Consider the following 18,657-nt stretch of genomic DNA (forward strand, 5'->3'; position numbering starts at 1 on the left):
GAAGGCTCTTGAGAGTCCCACAGACAGCAAGGAGCTCAAACCAGTCCATCCTAAAGGAAATCAACCCTGAAGATTGACTTGAAAGACTGATGCTGAAGCTGAAGCTCCAACACTTTGGCCACCTGATGCAAAGAGCTGACTCACTGGAAAAGACCCTGATTTGAGGAAAGATTGAGGGCAGGAGGAGAAGGGGGACACATAGGATGAGATGGTTGGATGGCATCATCAACTCAATGAACATGAGTTTGAGCAAACTCCAGGAGACAGTGAAGGACAGGGAAGCCTGAAGTGCTGCAGTCCATGGGGTCACAAAGAGTCAGACACGACTGAGTGACTGAACAACAACTGCAGCAGAGAATAAGACATGAGGATGGGAGACCACGCTACCAAACAGGAAGGGAAATCTAAGACTCCTCCTGCTTGTGCTGCTGCCATGAGGAAGTCATGGAGCACAGGTGTGCCTGGCCCACGCCTGCATGAGGGAGGCTGCTCAAGTCTGTGCAAGTCACTCTGAGTGCCCGAGTCCACCTCGATCAGTACTGCCCAGATGACTTGAAGAGCTGGATGACTCAAGCTCTTGCAGACCACGAACTGCAATAATATCCCAACCAGCAATGCTCTCCAGAAGCTGCCTTTTGAAAAGTGTCAATTAAGCGCTACAACATTCTCACTTATAAATTAAATTATCACCACTTTGAACAAGGATTCTGATTTTTTTTTTCCAATTCAAGTCAGCTGCTGGTGGAGGTGAAAAATGGAACCTAATTTTAACAGAGTCCCTCATGGTTTTGGAGCATGTTGGAATGTTCTGCAGTTACCCAAAGGCTGCTACAGCCCACACTTGGGACTGCAGCCTCAGTGCTTTGGCTCAATTTCCTGGAGCACCAATTTGCAGACTGGAAAGGACCTATAAGGATCAGTTACCCCCACCCCATCCTCGGTTGAGATAACTGAGGTCCAGGGACAGGTAGCAGCAGTTTCCCGAGGCCACCAGCAAGAGACTCCTCCTTTGTCACATGCCTCATTTAACCTGCTTAACAGCCTCCAGAGGAAAGAACTACTATTCTTCCCAGTGGCAGAGGAGGAAACCAAAGTTCAGGAGAGTCACACAGCTGGAGAGTAGCAGAACTATTTCCACAGAATCCCATCTTCTCTTCCAATCAGAACGCTGTTGTTTAGCTGCTCAGTTGTATGTAACTCTTTGAGATTCCCATGGACTCTAGCCTGGCAGGCTCCTCTGTGCATGGGATTTCCCAGGCGAGAATACTGGAACGGGTTGCCATTCCCTCTTCCAGGGAATCTTTCCGACCCAGGGATTGAATCCACATCTCTTGCATAGGCAGGCAGGTTCTTTACTGCTAAGCCACCTGGGAAGTCAGATCAGAACACCTGCTCCCTTTAGAGAAATCACCCAAATGAGGCCCCACCCTCTGGAGAGACCTGGGCCTGACAACAAAATAAACCAACATCCCAGGGTAATCTCTGGGTCTCCATTTGAATGTAATGCTCTTCCTGGTTTTTGTATTATTAACAAACCTTTTTTAAAAATCTCCTGATTTAAAGACTGATCTGGCTAGACAGGTGCTTGAAGAGTCCTCAAGATATGACTCCATGCTCTTTTGCAGTCCTCAGTGTCTACTTTTTATGCAGAGATTCAGAACTCGAGGGGAGCCCTTGGTTTTATCTGGATAGAGGTGACTGGCAGGGAAGCAAAAATCAACTTTTGTCCTAGTTAAAGAAATGATGCAAGGTGCTTTAGGGTAATGATTCTTGTGGCTGCTTCCCTGGAACAGAGAGACATCCCGACAAATGCTTTCTGACAGGTCCCCTTGGTTGTTCTGTCAGCTGCCCTTGTGACTAACACAGGCTGGGGAGCCTTCAGGCGCTGCTGTGAGATGATGCTGGCCCAAGTTCTCTCTCAAGACTTCTCTTTTCCATGGGATGCTAACAGTACTAATGATCCTATTAATAATCGTAACAGTATCTAACATTTATTGAGAGCCCACTCTGTGCCAGGCAGTGGGACAGCTGCTTTATGCAAATTATCTTACTGGAACATCACAAAACCCCGTGAAGTGGCCACTAGGATTATCCCCATTTTATAGATGGGTAAACTGAGGCTGCTGCTGCTGCTGCTAAGTCACTTCAGTCATGTCCGACTCAGTGAGACCCCAGAGATGGCAGCCCACCAGGCTCCCCCATCCCTCGGATTCTCCAGGCAAGAACACTGGAGTGGGTTGTCATTTCCTTCTCCAATGCATGAAAGTGAAAAGTGAAACTGAAGTCGCTCAGTCATGTCCAACTCTTAGCGACCCCATGGACTGCAGCCTACCAGGCTCCTCCATCCATGGGATTTTCCAGGCAAGAGTACTGGAGTGGGTTGCCATTGCCTTCTCCAAAACTGAGGCTAAGAGAGGTTAAACTAACTTGCCTGAGGTCTCAAAGCACATTAGGCAGCTGAACTGGGACCTGAAAGCAGGCAGCCTTATTTCATGGAGGAGGGCATGGCAACCCACTCCAGTATTCTTGCCTGGAGAATCCCCATGGACAGAAGAGCTCCTCGGGCTATAGTTCACGGGGTCGCAAAGAGTCGGCCACAGCTGAGCAACTAATCACAGCACAGCACAGCCTTATTTTAGAACTCAGGCTCTCAACCACAATGCTACCCTCAGTTTCCCCTCCTGTAAAAAGGGCCTAACCATTCCAGCCACATCAGCCATAGGGAAAGTGGAAACTGAAGATCAGAGAGGTTAAGCCACCTGCTCAGGTTTACACAGCCAGCAAGGTATGGAGTCAGGGCCTGCATGGGGTTTTCTGATCCTCCATAATCTAAGCTACAGGGTAGTGCCTGAGAATACGGCCTTTGAAACCCTATGTCATTTACCAGTTGTGCGACCCTGGCAAAGCGATAACTTCTCAGCTTTAGTTTCCTCTTCCAGAAGGCAGAACTATTATGAGTGTTCAGAGAGATGATAACTGTTTAGTAATGGCGTGGACCAATGCTAGGTACCAATGCTAGGTACATAGCAAAACTTTAGAATATCAGATACTAAGATGGGCTTCTCTGGGGGCTCTGGGGGTAAAGAATCCACCTGCAGTGCAGGAGACCTGGGTTTGATCTCTGGATTGGAAGATCCCCTGGAGGAGGGAATGGCAACCCACTCCAGTATTCTTGCTTGGAGAATTCTATGGACAGAGGAACCTGTTGAACTCTGTCCACGGCGCTGCAAAGAGTCAGACACGACTGAGTGACTAACACTACACTACTAAGATGGGAAAGTTACAGCATAAAGTTTAAGACTGTGAGCTCAAAAGAGAGGAAAAAAACAGATCAAAAGCATCAGCTCAAGAGGCTGAGTGCACAGTCTAGCCATTGACTGTTTAACAGTGGATGAGCTACTTAAGTTCACAGGGTTTCCATGTCCTTATCTGTAATTTGGGGATAATAACCCACAGGCCGCTGGGAGATTTTAATGAGAAAACACAAGCAAAGTGCTTAGAAGAGTCAGGGCCATGTGGACAGGGTATGATTGAAGCTAACTGCCCTGATCATTAATCACAAAAAGTGACCCCTATTATTTCTACTACTCTAAACCACACTGCTTCTTGGGGTGAAAATGTTTTTAAAACGATTAAATACTACCAAATAAAGCATTATTGCCACGATGGCACAAGTTTCATGGTCTGACTTACAAGAAACCTTCTCACACCCGTCTTTCCCCATTTTGTTCTGCAAACAGATTTCTTTTCTTTCGGAAAGAAAAGGCAGGGTATTCAAATGGAGACTGAACCAACCTGAAAACCAAGAGAGAGTGGGTGACTAAGGCAGGGCACCCACCCCAGTGCTGGCCTCTCTGAAAAGGGCGTCCTTCGGAGGCAAAAATCACACATCCTTGTGTGATCCTTAAGAGATCCCCCAGGCTCAGTGAGGGTCCTCCCTAGGTTCCCAGCCCAGGGCAGAGCAGACAGTAACATCCCAGGGGATGAGAAGACAGCCCGAAGGCGAGGCCCTGGGTCCTGCAGCCTTTATGGGTAATCAGTGCCGGCTCCAGCTTCTCCAGCTTCCTATCAAACAGCGGCCAAAGTGTCTACAAATGAAAGGTCACCAGTTGCTTTGTTCTCAATAAACTTTCCAACTAAGAAACTGAAAGTCAAGTGGATCTTGAGCCCCATCCAGACGTGGCAGCCCTGAGCAGACCCTGGAGAAAGAACAACTCTTTCCCGCCCTCTGTTTTCAACTCCCTCTCTGCTGGTGAGGTGATGCAATTCTTCTCTGGAACTTGATAGGATGTAAAAAATAATTACAAATGAAAAGGTTATTCATAATTTTTAAATGAGTTAATTAGTAAACCCAGTCAGACTCGCTCATTACAGTAATTAATAATTGATTATACTTGAAATTAAACACAATTTTTCATCAAAAATCTAATTAAAGATCTGTGCTTCTTGCCTGTTGATGAGATCAGTTGGTCTGCTGGCAAAAGTCTTTGTGAAGGATATTTGTGTGCTGCAGAGACAATTAATTTGATTTTTAATAATTGATAGATCCTTATAAGTTAGTCATCACAGCCTGAGATGATGGCGAAGCCAACAAGAGCTCACCCTTGGCCCTTGGAGAGCAAGCACAAGGCTGCCAACCCAGCCCTTGAGGACTCGTGGGACCCGGCCGATACCCGCAATGCACTCGCGGCCTTAGCTTACTCTTCCTCCAGACTCGGAAGCATCCTTCTGAGGTAGTGGACTGTGAGGGAGAAATTAGGACTCAGGGGGAGAAGTAAGTTGCCCAAGGAGAAACAGCTGCTTGGTGGCTGAGCTGGGAATGGAATCCAGACTCAGGCTGCTGCAAGCTCTGCCCCCAAGTCTCCTTGCTGAGTTTCCAGGTTAACAGAGGGAAGCCCCCAGGCTTGCCTCTCCGATCTGGCTCTTGGATATGGAACCTAAACTGCTGTTTTAAGTTGTCTATATACCTCAGGCTTTGGCAGGAGGATGTATTTATTCTTGGCAGGGACACCTTCTCAGTGGACTTGAGACCCAAATTCTCCCAAATCGACCTCAACCACCCCCCTCCCTTCCCCAACACTGTCACCCTCTGAGTTGAAGCCCTCATCTTCTCCTGACTTGTTCAGGCAGTAGGACCCATTCTTCCTCCCTCCGCCCTGAACTTTCTAAGACAAACGTGTCCTGCCACTGCTTCAAGCCCTTCAGGGGTTCCCTGTCGCCCATCCAGTAAGGTCTTAAACTTGGCCTCCATGGTGATCTTCAGAATCTGACCACTCTCTCCCGCATTAGCTCCAATCATGGTCCCCATGCCCTGCAAAGCCTTCAAATGGAAAATGTCTTTGCCACTAGATCGCCTTCTTTAAAGACTTGGAAACACCCCTTGGTCTGAAATTCCTTTTCTTCATGTCTACTTCTGGCTGTGACCTGAAGACTCAGCTAAAACAGCACCTTTGCCAGGAAGCCTCCTCAGGTCCCTCCTGGAGAGGGCTGGATATTCCCGCCCCCCCATGTCAGAGCTAACACAGCTATGGGGTCATGTTGGATCAATTGCTGCTTCTAAGCTACCAGCACCTCAAGAGGAGGGGACATATTGTTGGTGCTAGCACAGCACAGTGCCTGACTCAAAGAAGGTACCTTGTTTGGTTTGCTGAATGAAAAAAGAATATTCACAAAATTGTAGCTTCTAAGACTACTGTGAAATGGAGTATTTCCTGTCATATCAGTAAACAAGGATGTCGCAGCCATCAGCAATTTCAGGCCCCCATGCGCGAATTTCTGAGCCAGAAATTTTTGAGGGCACCCAAAAGGGAGAACAATGCTTATGATCCAGCAGCTGCTGCTCCTCCCTACGGTGAACAAAGAACTAAGGATGTGAAAAATCAAGAAGCAGGATGCCTATCTCAGATAGCTGTGATGCATGTGAGAAGAATTTCTGTGAGCCCAGCCTTTTTCATCCTCCCAAACATAGAAAAGTGCCAAATTCCTTGAGATACCTGGTTTTCCTTAATTAACAACAATCTTCTGATATTCAGACTACCTGTCCCTTGCTGCAAACTTCTATATAACCTGATTCCCACCCTCCCGCCTACCTCCTTGGAGCAATTATGTCAGGGTTATTGAGACTCTGTCTTCCAGGCTTGACGTCCTAAAAATTCCCACCAAATAAAACATAACTCTCAGGTTCTAGGTTGTGACTATTTTTGGAGTTTGACATTATCAATGTGGGAAGGGAAATGAAACGTCCTCCAGTGACAAGCCCTATTCAATGATTGAATCTTTGTCTTGCTTACATGGTCATTAAGCACTATTTGCACTCTTCCTAGACAGGAGGCTCACTAGCTCCCACAGTGGCCCCTACTTTTAGATAGCTGATGATGTATTCTTACTAAATAGGAGAGGAAGAAGCCCATGGGATGGATGGCAGAAAGAGAGGTTATTTAATCATATAAAGACTTACACTTTCTGAACTAAGTTACATAGTGTATAGTATAAACCTTAAGACTTCAACACAAAACAAGTTGCTGTCTCTTGATGAACAGTGACGCTGCTTGTTCCAAAGTCTACTCATCTATAACCAATTTGCAGGGCGGTACTGGAGATGTGGACATAGAGAACAGACTTGTGGACCCGGCGTAGAGAAGAGGGTGGGACAAATGGAAAGAGTAGCATGGAAACATGTATACTGCCATATGTAAAACAGATAGCCAACCAGTGGGAACTTGCTGAATGACTCAAGGAACTCAAATTGAGGCTCTGTGACAACCTGCATGGGTGGGATGGGGTGGGAGGTGGGAGGGAGGTTCAAGATGGAGGGGACATAAGTATCCTTATGGCTGATGCATGTTGATGTATGACAGAAACCGACACAACATTGTAAAGCAATTATCCTTCAATTAAAAATAAATAAATAAATAAATAAAAAATTATGGTTCCCAAAGGAGAAAGGTGGGGAGGGGGGTAAATTAGGAGTTTGGGATTAGCCAAAAAAAAAAAAAAAGGTCAACTCATCTATGAAATATAATAATGTCAGTAGAAAGCAAGGGCTGTGCTAGTGGTCGGTGGGGTTACAGTACTGGTGATGCCACCAAGAAACTGCTATGGCAGGTGGCCATGCTCGGAACCCCACAACCCTCCCCAGTAACCCAATCGATATCAATCCTGAACCTCTTGCAGAACCCGACTGGGAGCTGACTGCTCCTAGTTTGGTTGTTCCTTTTTACCCAATGACCCAGAGTAGGGGTGGCAAATACTTAGTTTGTCATCAATATTCTCCACTCCTGTGACAACAGACATCAGCAATCACTCACAGACTCTTCCATCGAGTCTGAATGAAGCCTTGGGAGCCTTCTCAGCACAGCTTTTCAAGCTAACCAATCAGACAGAAGAGCAGATGCCAACCTGATCTTGATGCCATGAAATTCTCCAACCCAATCTTCACAAGCAGAGAAGAGACCCAGCATGCCAGGTAAGGCTTACTGCAGCTCCAGATGTTTAAGGAGTCTTTGTTCGCAGGGTTATCATCTTCCTGATTACTTGTTTTTACTTAAACTTAAAGATCTTGAGAGGGAAGTGACTTTACAGCTTACATCACCCAGACCCCCATTCAGGCTTGAGTCTCTTCTCCGCGTCCCAAACAAGTGGGAGCTGTGCTCTATGCATCATTCCTCGTGACAGTGCTTACTACCTCTCAAGACAGTCCTCTCCCGTCCACGATGACTTTGCTTGTCACAGAGTCCTTTTCCACAGTGGGCAGCACTCTGTCTTATTTGGCATTCTGCCATTGAGTTGCATTTCTATTTATTGGATTTATACAGAAAGGCTTCCTTTGCTAATAGATGGATCTCAGAATGCCTTAGCATGGATTCCAGGCCTTCTCAAGCTGGCCTAACCTACCATACATCTTAGAATTATAGAATTTGAAGGTTGGGAAGGACAGAGGGTTAAGCCAACCCTGGTGGATGCCGTTACCAACAGGCTGATTTACAGAGGGGCAGCTGACTCTACGCATCTCTCCAGAGTAACATCCTTCCTGGGAGCAGACCAAAGACCAAAGACAGGGGTCGGAAGCAGGACACCCGACTGTGCTGCAAACACATCAGAAGAGCGCGCGGTGGGGGGTGTCGCAGGCACGGAGGTGGGCTCAGAGGAGTGTGTTACACGGTGGGAGCCCTGGGATCAGCTAGGCAGGCCGGTCTGCGCTGCCCCCCGACCTGTGTGCCCCCCTCAGCCAGTGCCAACTGCTCACGGAGGCCCTTCCCAACCATGGACTCCCACTGGACCTCGGCTCCCCCACAAGGCCTGGCCGGACCCTCACCTTCAGACCCGCTTTCCTGGCTTGAGGTCAGCATAGCCCGCTCTGGGGCAGCTTCCCTCCAGCCCCAGGGCCCGCGCGCGGCCTCCTCCCTGCTCCTCGCTGCAATGGCGTGGCACCCACAGGAGAGGCCAGCCTGCTCTCGAGCCTCCCACTTGCCTCTTCGTTTCTAGCGACTGCCACCCGTGACAGTCATGTCACGGACGACCACCTCAAAAGCCAGTCCTGAGCGCTGGTGCCTGACGCCAGGCTTCCGTCACACGCGGGGGCCGACGGGACGTACGTCCGGGGAGTACACGCACGCCGCCGTCCTGGTGTACGTGCAGGAGGAGGGGCCGGGCCTGGAGCCCCGCCTTGACAGTCTTGGGCTGCAGCGGGGGGTCGTTACCCGCCGGCCCAGGGCTCCCGGCCCGCGCGGTTCACCCTGCGAGCTCTGATGGCCCACAGCTGTCTCGGTCACTGCCCTCTGGGCCGAAGGGGCCCCCAGGGACGCTGGGGCAGGGGGGTACTTACCCACAAAGTACGCCAACAGGATGACCAGCGTGGCCGAGATGGCAATGGCGCTCAGGGCCGCGCACTTCCAGTTACAGTACTTGGAGGGCTTCTTGAGGTTGAAGGCCGGGCGGGAGAAGGTGGTGCGGGGCAGGGGCCGGGGCGGCGGCGAGTACACCGTGCTGGACGTCAGAGGGTAGCCCGGCGCCGTGCTGCAGAAGAGCGGGGAGGTGCCTCCCGGCTTGAAGAGGAAGTGCCTGTGGATGGAGAGAAGCCGGGGGGCGGCAGGGTTAGCCGGCTCCCTGGGAGCCCACACCGACCTGAAGGCAGAGGCAGCGGTAGAAGAAGCATGCAGAAGAGCCTAGAGAGACGGAGAGAGAGAGAGAGAGTCGCCACGGAGGAGACGGAGGGACAGAGAAAAAGGAAAATCTTGTGCTGGACCACAGAACAGGGCACACGGAGACACGTTTCCACGAAAACATGGGTGGGACAGCCCTGCCCATAGGGAACCCACCCCAGCTGGACAGAAGGCTGGGTGCTGAGATCCTTTTCCTGGGAAGCCACGGGGGCTGGGATGCTGTTTTCTTGGAGAAGGAACTAGATGTCTTCTAAAATTACTGCAGGAGCTTGGAAAACGCCTAAAATCCTATTCTGCATCCCCCCACCCCCCGCATCTCCCCCCGGAGATTATGAAACCGCCAGCTTTTCCTCTCCCTCCAACACAGCCTTTGCTTGTGTACCATGGTGGAGGAATGGAATACCAACTTTTTTTTTTTTTTTTTTTTAAGAGGGGGTTGGGCTTCCCTGATAGCTCAGTTGGTAAAGAATCTGCCTGCACTGCAGGAGACCCTGGTTGGATTCCTAGGTCGGTGGGGAAGAGCCTCTGGAGAAGGGATAGGCTACCCACTCCAGTATTCTTGGGTTTCCCTTGTGGCTGAAACGCTACACACTCCAGTATTCTGGCCTGGAGAATTCCATGGACTGTATACTCCACAGGGTTGCTAAGAATAGGACACGACTGAGTGACTTTCAGTTTCACTTTCACTTTGGTAGGGGTGGGAACCAAGAAAGCACTACTAAACTCTGCCAAGGTCAAGAGTCCCTTAGTGGCTGTTACACAGTGAATGGCAGCAAATGCCTTCAAAGAACTCTGCCCAGAAGCCAGTCTGCCGCCTTTCAAGCCCCTGGTAACAGCTGGGGCAGAGGACAGACGGGCAACTGCATCCTGCAGCCTGGCCATCGCCTTGAGGGCAGCATGGCAAAGTCAAAGCACATGGTCGTGGCCAAACTCAGTGCCAGGAAATCTTCCACAGCCTGTCTTTAACCATGGCCATGGGAGGACTGGGACACAGCTTGGGAAATGAGGTGCACTGGTTGTACTGCATGCCCCTGAAGTCTTAGGGCAGAAGGTAAGATTGAGAGGGACCTTGTACCCTACTGGGGTGCAAGAGGCCTCGGGCCACAGAATACAATGTCAGGGCCAGCATACATACAACACAGGGCCTGTGCTACACAGAGGCGGCTACATGAGATGGCTTCCGGATGTCAGAGGCAGCCGATGAGATGCCGGGAGCGCCATATTAACAAGACTACTGTTAATATGCTGGGGGAGAGGGTACTCCAAGGATAAACTCTTGCAAGTTGAACACGGGCTTGGGGATGGGCATGCAACATGGTCTCATCACTTCCCCCAGGAGGTCCCAGGGAAAGGTCTCAGGGTCAGCATGCGGGAGCAGGAGCCACAGGGAGAGCACACGCAGAGGGGAGGAGCGTGGGGACGTCACCTACCCGTCACTGTAAGCCCCATCATGGCGGGAGGCGCTGAGAATGTCCATCTCAATGAGGTTGTCCTGCAATGTCCCTAGGAATGGCTGCTTGCCTAGGTTTCTACACACACATGGAGACATGAATGAAGCCATGAGTCATGCATCGATGAAGGGGACAGTAGAGAAACACAGAGAGTGGCTGACTGGTGTAGCTGTGCGTGAGACCAGCGGGGCGCAGTTTCCAGGCGAGGGGGCTGTGGGCAAGCCCCCAGTGCCTGGGGTCTGCCTGGCCCAGAGCATCTGGAGGGAGCACCCTCCATACAAACCTGTAGGTCTGCCAGTTGTGTGCATCACATCACACCTCTGACTGGCAAAGACTGATTATGGCTCATGTGCTGAGCTAGGCAGGTGATGTTCATTTATGTCAGGTCTTCAACAGAGGCACAGTATAAGAAAGGCAGTGTCGTCCCCATTGTACAGAGCAGGGAATGGAGACAGGGAGGTCCCAGGACTAGCCCAGGCTACCAGCTAGCATGGTTCAAAGCAGGGATGTGAGCCCAGGTGTACCTGGTTCCAAAGCCTGTGCTTTCTCCTCTACTTGATCCTGCCTACATCTGCTTTAACAACAGCCAGAGATACTCACTTCACTTATCCAAAGGAAAAAGACAGACAAGCATTTTGGGCCCTTTGCTACTACTAAAACAGTGGTTCTCAAACTTGTAAGCATCAGAATCCTCGGGAGAGCTGTGCTTTGCTGAGGCCCAGTTTCAGAGATTCGGAATCACTGGGTGTTGGGGATCTGCATTTCTCACGAGCCCCCCAGGTTGTGATGTGATACTGGAGGGTCAGGGTCCCTTGGCAGTGCGGGGGCCTGGGTGATGACTGATTGGCAGGGACAGAGCTCCACAGAGATGGGGGGCTCTTTCATCCCCCACATGCACTGAGGGCGCTGCGGCCTTCTGGGACCCAGAAAGAAGGCAGACACACTCGCCACTGTGGTCTCAACCACGCCTGCTAAGTGACATCACTCACACACAAGCACACGGGGTCTCGTTTCCCGGTATTTCAGGGTTACTGCCACCTCACTTGAATTGTTTTGAACAAGTCAGTGGTGGATACCACCTTCTGTCTGTGCCTCAGGGAAGGACCGATTGCAGAAAGTCACCTTTTGGGGCCAGCCCTGCCAGAGACTATCCTTCTGACTTTGACCAGGTTTTGAGAACTGGAAAACTAAATTCAAGCCCCCTTTCTGCTGCTTTCTAGTTGTGTGACTTTGTGTAGACACTTTAACCTCTTCTAATCTTACACTACTATATCTGTAAAACGGGGCTAATCATACTAAACTCACAGGTTGCTATAGGAACAGCTGAGGGATGTTGGAAGAATTTTCAAAGTTTAGGGAAAGGTTACAGAAGTACTGAGGCTAGCTGTAACAGTGGCTACCTTACCTATATCTGGGCTTCCCAGGTGGTGCTAGTGGTAAAGAATCCGCCTGCCAGAGCAGGAGGCGTAAGAGACGTGGGTTTGATCCTTGATTGGCGAGATCCCCTGGAGGAGGGCGTAGCAACCCACTCCAGTATTCTTGCCTGGAGAATCCCATGGACAGAGGAGCCTGGTGGGCTACAGTCCACAGGGTTGCAAAGAGTCAGACACGACTGAGGGACTTAGCATGCACACACCCTAGATCCACTGCATACTTCTCACTGTCGAGAGCTGTGCAACTATTATCCAGTATAAATCTTTCTCCCCCAACAACCCTGTAAAGTCTCCACTGCATCCTTGTTTTGTAGGTTGGCATGCATGGCACGGCCTGGAGAAGTCCCAAGGTTCTATCGTATATAGTAAGCAAGTGGCAGAGCCGGACTGAAGCCTGACTTTGTCTGCATTGGAGCTCAGGCCCTCTCAGGCCCTCTCTGCCCATAACCTGCCCAGCCTGTGGCTTTGCCCCTGCCAGCCCCACAGACTTGCAAAAGGAGGGGCTGTCAGTACTGTCTCAGAGCACCATTCCACTGGCCTTCCCAGGGACTGTGGGGGCACAGATAGCACTGTTTTGCAGCCGAGTCTCTGAGTACCACCGTGGTGGGGGTACCTAGTGGTCTGGGTGGCAGCCGGTTCTGGAAGCCACCTCTGGGGCATCCCACAGAGCCCAAAGTTCCCACAGGGGAGCTGAAGTCCCTCAGAGTGGCCCCTTATTGCCCCCAGGCAGGGGGTCCTTCTGACAGGGGGTCTTGTGACCCGGCGGGAAGCACACAGGCCCTGGGGTCAGGAAGGTCTGCTTCTCTCAGCCCCCGGTCTGCAAGTGCCTGACAGATGGTAGTAAGAATGCAAATAATATTTGCTGACTACTGCAGGTGATGGGGTATACCAAGGGGAGTGTGTCTGGCTTATCATGAGCGTGTAGTTGGTGTTTAATTGAGAGTAGCACAGGGGGTGCTTGATTATTATTTCCTCTATTCCCTGTATTTCAGGAGGACATCTGCAGTCTTTTCATAGTCTATACCACCCAGCCTGGGCAGGCCTTCACTGCCCTGTCCAGGGATCCTAGAGCTGAGCTCTTCCTGCCTCCCTGGGGCCTGAGAGTGGCCACATGGCAGGCTCACCAGGACACGTGGGGGTCTGGCCTGTTTCACTAGGTGAGGACTGTGCTCTCAGATGGTCAAATCTAATCTTTAAGATGCATCAGTAGCAAGTAAATATATTCAGGGGAAAAGGACAAAGGATAAAGATCAAAACGTTAACACTGGGGATTTTCCAATGTCTGGAATAAGAGCGATTTTAACTTTGTAATTTTAAAGGAAACTTTTAGAGAGAGAGACTGGGCAACTATCTCCTGAAAGTCCAGATCTATTCAAACAAGGGCAAAGGCAACACAACAGAAAAGAGTTTCTAGAGTGACAGAGTGCCTGTCATTTCCTGAGAGCGCGTCCGCATCCACACTAACTCGGATGTCAGTCATTTTGATCACTCGGGGGCTTGGGGGTGCATGAGTTCTCGCTGAAATGCTGCCCATTCAGATGCTGCTTTTGCCTTGAACTGTGCTCTCTGTATGCGCTCAGTCATGTCTGACTCTGTGTGACCCCATGGACTGTAGCCCGCCAGCTTCCTCTGTCCATGGGATTCTCCAGGCAAGAATACTGGAGTGGGTTGCCATGCCCTCCTCCAGGGGATCTTCCTGACCCAGGGATCGAACCCACATGTCTTGCATCATCTGCATTGGTAGGCAGTTTCTTTACCACTGTTTCACCTGGGAAGCCTTTGCCTTAAAATAACAAGCCTTATTCTGTACTTTCAAAACTGAGTTCTGGGTCGAATTACTAGGTCTCATCTGACTCTGAGAAAACCAAGGCCCAGACAGACACGTATCCTACTCCCACCCACATAGCAAGTCAGTGGCAGAGCTGGAATGAAAACCCCAGTGTCCCAACGCCCAGGTCAAGGGTCCCCAGTATACTTCCTGTCTACCTCTGACCCCAACATCTGGCTTTCTGGTTCTTCTGAAACATAAACGTGATGAGGATTTCCTGATGGGGACCCTGAGCTGCTGAGCCCTCCCAGGGTCACAGTCCTGCAGGGTCTCCAGCTCACTGCTGCTGGGAGCTCGGGTGCCAGATTCATCTGACCCTCTCATTGCTGGGTGTTGTTAACTCATTTTACAGATATGGAAGCTGAGGCCCAGAGAGGTTAAGATTCTGTTCAAGATCACACAGCAATGAAAAGCTAGAGATGGGACTCAAATCCAGATCTCTCTGACCTCATCAAGCTGCCTATCAGGAAAGAGCAGCCAAGGGCTTGGAGGGGGCACTGCGGGGTAACGCTCAATTGTTCTTAGAGCTCCTCTTAGAAGGGAGAGGGGACTGGCTCCCTTCGAAGCCTGAAGGGAGGCCCTGGACCGGTCCCTGAGCTGCTTGAAGCGGGGTTCCGTCTCTTTGACCCAGGGCCGGCTGAGCTTGCCTCCCAAACGCAGAAGACAGGGCTTTGGGAGAGGAAGTGGCTGGGGAGCTGCAGTGGCCAGTGGTTCTTCTGGGACCACCCTGTTCAACAGCCCGTCTTCTCCCCACAAGCCCACTGTCCTGGACCAGGTTTCCACCCACAGGGCGCTGGGACAGCCACCAATAGAGCAGGACAGGCAGGGATCACAGCCCAAACCCTGCAGCTGAGACCCACAAGGTGCTTGGGGTGCAAGAGACTCAGCCAAAACCACTTAAAGTTATTTACAGCGCTGGCATTTGAGCAGAAGGATGAACAAAGAAAAATGAACCAGGTCTTCCATGCCATTCCCATGATGGCCCTTCTCGATTTGAAAGATGTTGACAGCTACTCACCCTCACGTCTACCATGCCAGCCCCCGGGCCCGCAGGGTAAAGTGCGTCCTCCTGTTCATGGAACTCAAGGGTCACTGACCCCTATTTACTGTCATCTCGCAGGGAAGCCCTGCAGCCTCTTTTCAGCCAACTCTTAGCCCTCTCCCCTAAAATCCAAGTTCTCTCCTGGCCTTTGCACAACTCTTGTCTCAGAATTCCTTTCTCCTCTGAAATTCCACTCATATGTGCCCCAGGACGCTACCTTTAATAATCAGAAAGGCAGCGCTGGACAGTGGTTGGGGTGGAAACTCCGAGTAGGCTGGCCTGGGTATGGATTGTGGCCCTGCCCTTCACTGGCTATGGCTCCTTAGATAAGTTTCTTTAGTTTTCTGTTCTTCAGATTCTTCTCTTCTCCAATGAGGAGGATAAGAAGACCAACTATCTGTGCAGAAGAGCTAAGATAGCAGTCCTGACGGGTATCCTTTGAAAGGCATGCTTATAATGTCGGTGTGTCTGCTTGTCTGGTGTCTGGGAACTTAGGGTTCAGGCGGGTTCCCACCATCAACTGATAAGAGAGATGACTCACTGAGCCTCGGCTATTTGCACAAACAACAGGGTTTAAGCTGAACACCTGCCTTCTTCCTGGGAATCTGGATTTTGGATACATGCCAGGCAGGAGGCAAGGTGTCCATGTGACCAGCCCTCAATAAAACCCTGGGCACTGAGTCTCTAATGAGCTTCCCTGGTTGGAAGCTCATTAGCGCACTCAGTATGGGCTCTCTGAGTGTTTGTTATGGTTATTATTTGGTGCTTCTAAGCAGGGGAGGGGGAGGTCACACCTTCCTCTCTGCTGGGAGGCTTCCCTGGTCAGAGCATTATGCAGACAGCCCTGCCTAGTTCCTTCATTTATGGGTCTGCCTCCACTCACGAGACCTTGTGCTTCCTGCGTGGGAGTGGCTGTGCCATGTCCGTGACCGAAGCAGCAAATGACAGAGTCCGTGGGGTCCTGTCAACTCCCCGCAATGCTCAGAGGCTGGCCTGGAGCAGCAGGAGACACCGTGCACCCTTCTGGGAAGCGCATCAGGGCTGGGCTGCAGACCAGGGGACGGCCTCCCATCCCTGAGGGTGGGCAGGGCTGTTGCCCCAGTGGAGTGGGCCCCAGGCTCCCAGACCAGGCCTGCGATCAGATGAGCTAGAGCTGAGGTCTGGCGGCCTTCTGCTCTGGCTTCCCCTTCATCCGACAGGAGCCCGTTGGGTTATTCATCAGGCAGGCCCTGTGAAATTGGTTATGTGTTCGATGCCGCAGACTGTGAAAGAAGGAGATCAGGTTTTAGGGGACCCTCAACACGTGGTTCCCACCAGAATGGACCACAGACGCACCTGCGGGGCTTAAAGCAACATCGCAGCCCAGCTAGACCCCATCTCCTTCCTCCCTGGGGACCTCGGTCACCCTGGGGGAGTGCCAGGGGCATAGCGGGGAGGGGCAGGGAAAGGAGCAGGTTAATCAAGTCCTCCCTCTTCTCTGTCTTTGGTTAGCCTCTTTTCTCCTGCCAGCATGCAAGAGAAACCCCTTCTGGTCATTCTGCCAGCCGTTAGGGCATTTGCTCAGCTACTTACTTTTGACCCTCAGCCAAGACTCAGTGTGACAGTTAGGGACGGGCCCGTGGCTGCCTCTCTGGCCTCGGGAGGGAGGCCCACCTGCTGATGGGGCTTGGCGAAGCGCTTCAGGACAGCCGCCTCACACAGGCCCCGCCCTCTGGGGCTCCCCAGGCCCGCCGCTCCTCCCCGCCTCTCCCGGGGGCCTCCTGCTCTTCACCAGGCAGTCCCCTGGCACCAGGTCCCCTGGGACGTCTCCCCGCTCAGGCCTCAGGTGAGTGTACATGTCCATTCCTTTGCTCCATCATTCATTCACACCATTTCGCTTGTGTGTTGATATTTATCAAGCCCCCATCAGGCGGCAAGGCTGTGTTGTGTGCTGGGGGATCCTGAGTCAAGGCAGTTAAAACACATTTCCGGTGCTGATCTCTAGCCTACTGCTAGAGTATATTCTCTGGCACACAGTAGGCACCGCTGAATATTTCCTGGACAACAAACAACTACATGATAAGCCCTTGAGCATGCACGTGTGCTAAGACACATGCAGACATTATTTTTGTAACTGTTCCAACATCTCGATGAGGCAGTACGGTAGATTCAAGGAGGATGAAAATTCTCAGCTCTTCTCGCTTTGAGATATGGGGTCTATTGTCTCTCCCTTGAAGCTGGCTGGCCCGTGACTGCTCTGACCAACAGAATATGACAGAAGTGACACCATGCCAGTTCCAGGCCAAGCCTAATATTAGGAGGATCAACGGCTTCTTGTCTCAGCGCAGTGGAGCCCTGAGCTGCCATGTGGAGACCTCATGAGAAGGAGAGGGTGCCCCCAACCTAAGCCCAGCTTCTCAGCGGACTCCCCCAGGGTGTCAGGCACATGAGTGAAGCCATCTTGGATCCTTCAGACCAGCTCAGCCAACAGCCAAACACCACAACTGCCTCCCGTCTACCCCATGTAGAGCAGAGGACCAGCCCACCCGAGCTCTTTCTGAACTCTTAACTCACACTGTGAAGTACAATCAACTGGCGGTCTTTAAACCACTAAGTGTTGGGGTAGTTGGTTATGCAGCAATAGATCATTAGAACAGGAATTCACTAATGCTTTCTCCCCTTTAGAGACGAAGACTTGTAAGGTCTAGGTCCACCCCACCGGGGTGGGGGTCTGATCATAGGATGCATCTGATCTTTAAACCTGTGCTTTGAACAACTCACTACAGTGAGTGGACCATCACTTGTGCCCTCAAAATGTCAGGGTCAAACTCACTTCTTCGAAGTAAAGAAGAGAGAGAACCCATAATTTCCTCTCAACTCCTCTGGTGAGCAGGACCTTAATACATATTTTTGAATGACTTCTTCTTCACAGGGTTGATATGGGGAGCAGATACACATAGGAGAAAAATGGAAACAGCTTTTATGGCATGTCTTTTATTGCCAGGCACTGTGCTGTATGCTCATATATTAACTCCCAAGCTAAGAGATGTGACTTCTTATCCCAGTTTATAGATGGGGACATCAAGGTTCAAAGATGTTGAGGAATCTTCCCAGCCAGGAAGCGCTGAAGCCAAGGTAGGAGTCTATACCCATCTGATCTAAAGCCTGCATCCTTCCCACCTCACAAAGTTGGTCAGTTACCTGTGATCCTATCTCCCAGACTTGACACAGCTCCCTCTTAAACTTTACCTTGTTGGTTTTGGGCTGTTGACCAGCTGGTACTAAGATCCAGAATTCTGATTGTGTTATCCACTGTACTAGACACCTCTCCCAGTTTCAGGCTATTTTTAGATGCACAGAACTCTGTGGTCATAGACGAAGCCTTCCTCCAACATTTCATCTGGGTCTTCAAGGAAGAGTAGGACTTTGCTAGACCAAGAAGGAAGGAGGAGGGTGACTCCGGCAGAGAGTTGTGCAAAGAGTATGTACAAAGGCACAGGGGCATGTGAGGCCCAAGGTTTTGGTGAAATACTGATAAATACACATATGTGTACAATCATCTATATACACATACACTGAATATTAAATTTACAAGGTTATGTTATATATGTGTATGGATTTAGATAAGCAAGAAAATGTTACATAAACACAAGTATATGCCAACACATTAATAATGATTACTGTCTGGTGGTAGATAAGGGTAACTTTCTTTTCTTGCTTATTTCTGTTTTCTAACTGCTCTATAGAATAACAGTTGAATGAT

At 50.6% G+C, this 18,657-nt stretch overlaps 1 protein-coding gene across 10 annotated transcripts in view; it reads right to left on the reverse strand.

The window, feature by feature from the left end:
- Positions 1 to 18,657, reverse strand: part of TENM4 (teneurin transmembrane protein 4) — an 826,321-nt gene that overhangs the window by 234,104 nt on the left and 573,560 nt on the right. For all 10 annotated transcript variants that reach the window (XM_043875712.1, XM_043875709.1, XM_043875667.1 and 7 more), the window contains 2 exons: positions 10,592 to 10,690; positions 8,825 to 9,060 (listed from right to left, as the gene is read on the reverse strand). In XM_043875712.1, the coding sequence (XP_043731647.1) occupies positions 8,825 to 9,060; positions 10,592 to 10,690 (335 nt within the window). The remainder of the gene's footprint in view (positions 1 to 8,824; positions 9,061 to 10,591; positions 10,691 to 18,657) is intronic.

Source organism: Cervus elaphus, chromosome 2 (assembly GCF_910594005.1).
Source record: "Cervus elaphus chromosome 2, mCerEla1.1, whole genome shotgun sequence".
In the NCBI taxonomy this organism is placed as follows: Eukaryota; Metazoa; Chordata; class Mammalia; order Artiodactyla; family Cervidae; genus Cervus; species Cervus elaphus.